At 32.9% G+C, this 8,612-nt stretch overlaps 2 protein-coding genes across 2 annotated transcripts; both read left to right on the plus strand.

Moving 5' to 3' along the window:
- The first annotated feature begins 416 nt into the window (after nt 1-416).
- On the plus strand, nt 417-4,616 carry LOC107782580 (auxin transporter-like protein 3). Its single transcript, XM_075232871.1, has 8 exons — nt 417-691; nt 784-969; nt 1,381-1,493; nt 1,696-1,879; nt 2,566-2,663; nt 3,504-3,711; nt 3,798-4,055; nt 4,151-4,616. Exons 1-8 carry the CDS (start codon nt 527-529, stop codon nt 4,343-4,345), a joined length of 1,407 nt encoding a protein of 468 aa, XP_075088972.1. The 5' UTR covers nt 417-526; the 3' UTR covers nt 4,346-4,616.
- A 3,364-nt stretch (nt 4,617-7,980) lies between these two features.
- Nucleotides 7,981-8,412, plus strand: LOC142170262 (uncharacterized). The gene has a single exon (XM_075232129.1). The coding sequence runs from the start codon at nt 7,981-7,983 to the stop codon at nt 8,410-8,412; it is 432 nt and encodes a 143-aa protein (XP_075088230.1).
- The last annotated feature ends 200 nt before the right edge of the window (nt 8,413-8,612 follow it).

An 8,612-nucleotide genomic window follows, 5' to 3' on the forward strand; every position in this document is an offset into this window, starting at 1 on the left:
GAGAATCAAACTAATATAATAAATTTTAGTAGGAAGCAATTCACTTTTAATGAATTCATATGTGATAATCTAAATTAATCGTGCCAACGAGTACTGAATAAGATATTGTCGAATTCTTACTATACTCGTTCTTTTACTAACTCATGGTTATTTCCATCACTCTCAAAAAAAATAAAAATATCCATGTATAATTTTCTTCTTTTGCTTTTCCCTTTCCGTTATCTTTTTTCCCCCCCTTCTTTTTCAGCTAAGTTGCGTTGAAATAATAATGTTCAATCTCAATCCTTAGTTGGCCTAATAGGAGACCCTAAGTAAAGGCATCTTCGTTAGGTCCATTCACGGGTAACCCTATCATTGCTCCAATACTAAATTGAATAAACAACTATAAATAAAGGGAATTTTTCAAAAAAAAAAAGAAAGGAATTATCTCTGCCTTCTCCTTTCTATTTATATATATAATTAATAACCAGGGAAAATCTCATTCCATTCTTGTTACTTCACAAGTCTCACCCCACAGTCCAGAGCCATGGCTTCTGAGAAAGTTGAGACTGTTATTGCTGGAAACTACTTGGAAATGGAGAGAGAAGGAGAAGAAGCCAATTCCAATAACTCTGTCAAAAGCAAATTATCGAATTTTTTCTGGCATGGTGGCTCTGTTTATGATGCATGGTTTAGCTGTTCTTCTAACCAGGTTTTTTTTAATGTTATTTTTATTGTTTAACAAATTTATCACGCATTCAGAATTTAAAATTTTCGGTTTTGATGATGAAAAATTAAAATTAGGTTGCTCAAGTGCTACTTACACTGCCATATTCATTTTCACAACTGGGAATGATGTCTGGAATTATTTTCCAACTCTTCTATGGGTTGATGGGAAGCTGGACTGCTTATCTTATAAGTGTTCTCTACGTCGAGTACAGAACTAGAAAGGAACGAGAAAAAGTTGACTTCAGAAACCATGTAATTCAGGTAATTTTATTTTTCATATTTGTTACTGCTTATTGTTATTGCTTTCCCTTAATTTTCTGGTTATTACGTTGCTGATGTTGTATCTCTTTCTTTCTTGCTTACTCTGATATTACTGTGCCACATTCTCTTTTCATCTTCTTTAGCCAAGGGTCTATCGGAAACAGCCTCCCTACTCATTTGGAGTAGGGATAAGGTCTGCGTACACACTACCCTCCCCATACTCCACTTGTGGGATTCCACTGGGTTGTTGTTGTATATTCGTAAGATGAAATTTTTATTTATAAATATACTTGAATTTACTGGTCCGATAATCTTAGATTTGCATCAATTCATTTAAAGAGAATTATTTTTCTTTGGATTTTCCAGTTGTCCTTCTTCCTTTCTATATATCTTCATATCTGACTTTTGCAGTGGTTTGAAGTTCTTGACGGACTACTAGGAAAGCATTGGAGGAATATTGGTCTCTTTTTTAACTGCACTTTTCTTCTATTTGGATCAGTCATTCAGCTAATTGCATGTGCAAGGTAATCAATCAGACAATTTTACTAGTATTTTCCATGGGGTTTCTCAATATTGTGAAATAATGATTTATATATGTCATGTTCAAATTAAGATTTGATCAAAGTAAATGGATAAATAATCAGATGTAGTATTTCTTTAATTTAAATAGAAATGGTATAATAAAATATTCTTATTTAATCGTTTTTTTTTCCTGATTGATTGCAGTAACATATATTATATTAATGACAATCTTGATAAGAGAACTTGGACTTATATATTTGGAGCCTGTTGTGCTACAACTGTGTTCATTCCTTCATTCCACAACTACAGAATTTGGTCATTTATAGGCCTTCTCATGACAAGTTACACTGCATGGTATCTTACCATAGCTTCTCTTCTCAATGGACAGGTATTTTAAAATGTTTTTTTCCTTTTAATTATTTTTATTAACAAAAAGGTCATACTAATTAATACTCCCTTCGGTCCACTTTAATTAATATTTGACCTTTTTTATTTGGTCCACAATATTTGATTTTTTTCAGATATCAAGAAGGAATTAACTTCTTTTTTTCAAAGTTGTCCTTGGAGTACGAAGCCTAAGAGTATTTATTGTATTTTCAATAAATAAATTAAGGTTAATATGATCAATTTTTATTGTTAATTAATACCAGAAGAATCTCTTAATATATATGAAACCAACAAAAAAAAAATCAATTAAAGTGATAACTATTTGAGTGTCTGCAGGCAAAGTTTTGACCATTTTCAACACCTAAAATAAAAAGCGTATTCTTTTAGAACAACAAAGTAGACTACAAATATTATAATTTATTAAAAGAATACAAGAAGATGAAGGGCTTTAGATATACGAAATCATTAAAAACTAGATAAGTTCTAGTTTAAATTACAAGACTTTGGATTTGAGATAGAAAAAGTAATATATATAAAGTTTTTTGTTTTTTTTTTTCCTCCCATGCGAAGCACAAAAGTTTAGTTTTGGCTTGATTTAGTATTTACCATTTAATATTAGAACGGCATTTGATTAGTACTTGCTTTTCTTTTACTAATAATAATTTTATTGATTGTGACATGTCAAAGGTTGAGGGAGTGAAGCACTCAGGACCAACCACAATGGTTCTCTACTTCACTGGTGCTACAAACATTCTTTATACCTTTGGTGGCCATGCTGTCACGGTGTGAGTATTTAATATTTGATATACTTCCTCTATTTGTCCTAATTTTCTTTTTACTCAGCCCAGAAAAAATATTATATTTTTTATTTAAAAATAATTTAATTTTAAAATTTTTAATTACACTTAATAAGATGATCTATAACCATATAATTTTTTGCTGACTTGATTTAGACTACAAGTTTCAAAAGTTTTTCCTTATTAAATTCTATGTCCAGTAAAATACCGCCATATATATAAATTAAAAAGGGCAAAAGTATATGTTAGCAATTAACAAGTGGATAAATATTATAATATATATGTATGTTACCCTATAACATTCTTTTGTTTGTCTCAGTAAAGACATAACACATGCTTATAATTATTTAGCTAGATATCCCTTTCCCAGTAATGGGAGCATGTTTCCTGAAAACCTGGTGCCTGTTTTCTTATCCTATATATATAAAAGAAAATTTACATATGGGAAAAACTGTTATGTTATTTCTTCATACCAGATCAGTAATGGAATTATAGTCAGAAATTGGTTATGTGGACTCAAAATCTTCAGAAAATCAAAAGCAATTTGGCTGAACAGACGAGAATCCATGGAATTTAATAATCACTTGCATTCCAATTTTCCAAAAATATACTATAAAAAAATAAGAAAATTGCAAAAAGAATAGTCAATAAAGTCTTTCTTTTTATAACATTTTCTTGAAATATAAGATATTTTCTGTAAGAAAGTAAATTTATATATGTATCAATGTATGTAGGAGAACTGGAGAAGGTATAACATATATAGGGGCGGGACGGCAGAACAGTAGTAGTTTATTACTCCACTTACCTTTTTTTGTGTAATATATATAGGGAGATAATGCACGCAATGTGGAAGCCACAGAAGTTTAAGCTTATATATTTGATGGCAACAATTTATGTGCTAACACTGACACTGCCATCAGCAAGTGCCGTCTATTGGGCTTTTGGAGATGCACTTCTCACCCACTCCAATGCTTTGGCTTTGTTACCAAGGACTAGATTTCGAGACGCTGCTGTTGTTCTCATGCTTATTCATCAGGTCAATACCAATTTTCATTCTCTTTTTTCTGATTAGTAAATATTAATTAATGCTAAATTAATTAATGTGTGCGCGCGCGCATGCAGTTTATTACATTTGGATTTGCATGTACCCCTTTGTACTTTGTATGGGAGAAATTCATCAGAGTACATGACACAAAGAGCTTGTTCAAGAGAGCAATGGCAAGACTCCCTGTGGTTATTCCAATATGGTTCTTGGCAATTGTTTTCCCCTTCTTCGGTCCCATTAATTCTACTGTTGGATCTCTTCTTGTTAGCTTCACTGTCTACATTATTCCTGCCTTGGCACACATGGTTACTTTTGCTTCTCCATCCGCTAGAGAGGTACAAATATCACAAACAAATATACTCTTTCTCTTAATTCAATTATGTTTTTATTCACATTAATTATTTGGATTTTCTTTTTTGTTGGTTGACAGAATGCTGTGGAGCAACCACCATCATTCTTGGGAAGGTGGGTTGGATTGTATTGTACCAACATATTTGTGGTGGCATGGGTCTTCATTGTTGGTTTTGGATTTGGAGGGTGGGCAAGCATGGTCAATTTTGTACATCAAATTAACACTTTTGGCCTCTTCACTAAGTGTTATCAATGCCCTCCACATAAGGCTTGAGTAGGATAATATATTACTAGTATTAAACTAAGGAAGTAAAACAAAATTACATATGACGTGTGTAAAAAGATTTGGCAGTTTGCAATCACTTTTTCCCCCTCACTTTAATTTTCATTTTATTTTCTTGTAAGAGTCCTTTTATTAACTTGAGTGCTAGTGGCTTTTCTTTTTTCTGTTTTTGTTTTCTTCTAAAAATATTGTAATGGCCTTTCCTTTTTTTTGGGGCTTTATGTGATGTGGATGATTGGTAATATACACTACTTTTCCTTGCTCCTTAATTTGCTTTTTATTTACAGTGGTTACATTACGTACCCTCTCTGTCAAAAGGATAAATGGAAGGAAATTTGAACTTTTCTAGAGAGGTCGCTTGGTTGCGCGGATAAGAATATTAATCCCGGGATAGAATTTTGATTATGGGTATTATTAATTAGATTCCTAATAAATTTTATATCAAAATAATAAAATTAGCTATTCTACATGAAAGATGAGATAGTTAATTTTGATGGAATAATCCAAACCGTAACATATCTTTCATCTATCCCACAATTAAACCAAACGTGAAACGATCTCACAGTTTGACCTTGATATAAAGCAGCTTAAATCCATTTTTACTTTTAAAGTCTTTTCTTTTTATATATATACAACAAATTGGGCAGACTTCTTAGTCATAAATATCCAAATACATTTACAGCACTTCATTATTCGACCTAAGGCTATGAAGCTTTGTGGTTTAAAATGGTTAATATGCATGCTAGTGGTACTATCACATTCTAAGTTCTATCACATTTGTTGTTCGCTTTAGTCCAACAAATCTCACATTATTGTCTTTTGGGTCATGACATATCTAAGCTTAAAAGTGTGCACACCACCCTTAGTTTGCCACTCTTTTTCTTTGACCCACCCTTACATATACTCGGATTTAGTGTTCTCACTGTGGTTTGCTTCATTATAGTGTACTATAAAAATCTGATTCTGATACCATATATGTATTGTCCGCTTTGATCCGATAAACTTCACATATTATTCTTTGAGCTACGTCCCCAGATCAAGCCCAAAGGCACACTTATTATGTGAATATATGCTTTGTCTTATATATTACTTCAATTTTCTTCTCGACATTAGATTTGCCTAATATGTCATATGCATGCACCTATTCGATCTGATGCTTGCAAACTTCGAAGCTTGTTCGTTTTTTTCTTTGATCCGTCCTCGTCAATTCACCATCTATCATGAGTTCACAGGTACATTATGAAGATATGTCTCAAAAATATGAAAATGCACATTGATAAAAATAATTGTCAAAATTCATCACATACAATTAACTGAATCCGTTATATACTCTCACCAAGAAAATGAGTTAATTTCATATTTAATTTTCACTAATTAATTCAGAAAGGAGACACTATTAAAAAAACGCTATTTTCTCATCCGAAAAAAGATGACCGAAAATCTAATCAAGAGTTCTACTGCACTAATATTTGTTTTTTTTTTTTTTTTTTTTGACAAAATCAACCGAGTCAGTCAGGTTTTTTTCTCCAAAATATGAGAAACTATTTTTTCGATCGAGTCAGTCGATAATAATATACCGGAAAAATTATTTTTTAAGAAGCCTACTGAATTGGTCGGTTTCCTATTTAGAGTAAATAAAAAACTGCGTTACGTCAGTCGTTTTTTGGGGTCAAATCTTCGGTGAACTCATTTTAATAAACCAACCAAAAGATAACTTATTTTTAGAAAAACAACCGACCGAATCGGTCGATTGTTTTTGGAAAAAAATATGGTTGAAGAGTAAATTTAAGAAAATTAAAAGTCTTAGACTGACAAACATCAGTTGTCTAGTATAGAGCGCGGTTTGATTTCTAAATGTTGCCGCATAGGTCAATTTTTGATACGGACCTAAATATTTTCGACCCACCATTTTCAGTCGGTACCGTTCGCATTCGATTGGTTTTTTCCGTCGAAAAAGGGTGTATTTTAGTAGTGAGAATTTAAGATGAAATGTTGTGACTCATCCCTAAATACTTACTTCTCATCCAAAAATGACTATCACAAAATGTGGAAAAATAAGTAAGTACGAAGAGAAATTAGTGTAACACCAAATACAAAAAGCCAAAATGTATTATCTTTGGAGATACATGTTGGAAAAGGACAAGTAAATCGCATTAGATTATCTTCGCATCTTCGTCAAAATCAAACCCCACATCTCATGTTAAGTGTCTGGAGCTTTTTGACATGCCAAACACTGGTAAAATCGATCTGTCATTAGGGGCAAACCTTCTATTTTCTGTTGGGTGTAGCAACTTTTTTGGGAAGTCCTTTAATTTGTTCTGACATTGATTGCATGTTTTTGACTAGAAAATATATAAAGTCTTGATAATCTTCAACATCAGAAAACGTAAAATACCTTTTACATTAGACATGCCATATGTTTAGGCCATTGGCCTTTTCATCTTTTTAATCAACTCTCTTTAATCCAAAGATGTCTAAAGCAATGACGTCAACCTTATTTTAAAATTATAAGAATTATGAAGAAAATATGTAAAATAAAATAACGTCAATCCTTATATGTCAGCTATGGTTCTTTTTCTTTTCCTTGAATAAAACTCTTTATGCTTACACCAAAATACATGCATCAACTTGCCATTGTTAAATGGTTTAATGATGTAAAAATATATATTTTAACCGTAAAATAAACGTATATGCAAACATAGGCATACATCTATTGATTTGGTATAGATATTGGGGAATAGGTCTTTAGCCTCTTTATAGCGCAGGGTCTTAACCGTTAACCTTAATCACTTAACAAAATTCATATGTTACTACAATGAAACAAGGAACTCTACACAAAAAAAAAAAACAAAAAAACAAGGGTATGAAATAAGCAATATTATAATATTTCCTTCTTTTTAATCCTTAAAGAGGGCGTCTCTTCTTTTCCACATCCACATTCCTCCTTCTTTTCAGATACTTAAGCTTCTAATGCTACGGAATTAGTTTTCCCAATCAATCAATTCAAATTAATGTGTAGGAATCTGCCCTCATCGAAATGAATGTCTACCTTTCCCGCATTTGAAGATAGACTAATGTTTAAGATCTTCTGCTTTCATAAAAATCCTTTCTTCTCTGGCCGTCGGAGATTACTCATATACGTGTGAATAACCGTGAAATTCGACAATTTTTTGAGGGAGGGGAGTCAACTGACTGGCAATGAACTGACATAAGAGAAAAAGAGGAGTGAAATCATACGACGAAGTTGGAAAAGACTCTACTAATCATAGCCATAGAAGCTAACATGATATCGGAGCTCGTGATGACGAGCTCAATCTAATTCCTTGCTCAATTATGTGTATGTGTGTTACTGCGACTTAGTCAAGCTATACCGAATTGTCTGAAAGTAGCAACACCTCTGAGCTAGGGTTTGCAATTTAGTCAACTGGAAAGCTTCGTCAATGGCAATTGGAGACGAAACAAACGAGAGTACATCGAGACATGTGAATGTACTAGTAGCACCTACTATTTTCCCCACAATTGTTCACAATCATCCTCTTTTCCTTCAACCAACTGATACATCAGGTAGCTCACTCATTTCTCTTCAGCTAACTGGCTCAAATAACTATGATATGTGGAGTTGATCTATGAGAATAGGTCTATTAGGTAAAAGCAAACTAGGTTTTGTAGATGATCGATACCCAAAATCTAAGTTTGAACCTGAATTCCACGAGCAAAGGGAGAAGGTAAATGCTGTAGTGCTCTCTTGGATTATGAATGCTATGTGCCCAGGGCTATTGAGTAGTGTAGTGTACGCCTCCAATGCTCACAAGGTGTGGGAAGATCTGAAGGAAAGATTTGACAAAGTGAATGGATCTAGGGTTCTGTACTTGCACAGAGAGATCCATACATTAACACAAGGAACAATGAATATAGCTGATTATTTCTCGAAATTAAGAGATCTATGGGATGAGTTTGATGCACTCATGCCTTGTCCTGGTTGTCCGTGTTCAGAGTCAAAGAAATATGCTGAGCACTTTGAATATCATAGGTTGCTTAGTTTTTATGGGATTGAATGATACTTATTCTCAAGCTCGAAGTCAAATCATGATGATGTCACCAATGCCTAGTATTAACAAGGCCTACTCTCTACTTATGGATGTGGAAAGCCAAAGGAATCTGGCCAATTTCTCTCAAATAATGCAAGTAGCAAAAGTTGCTGAAAACACTGCTCTGTATAGCAACAAAAATCCAACTACTGGTAATGGACATTTTAGAG

Source organism: Nicotiana tabacum, chromosome 16, assembly GCF_000715075.1.
Source record: "Nicotiana tabacum cultivar K326 chromosome 16, ASM71507v2, whole genome shotgun sequence".
Classification (NCBI taxonomy): Eukaryota; Viridiplantae; Streptophyta; class Magnoliopsida; order Solanales; family Solanaceae; genus Nicotiana; species Nicotiana tabacum.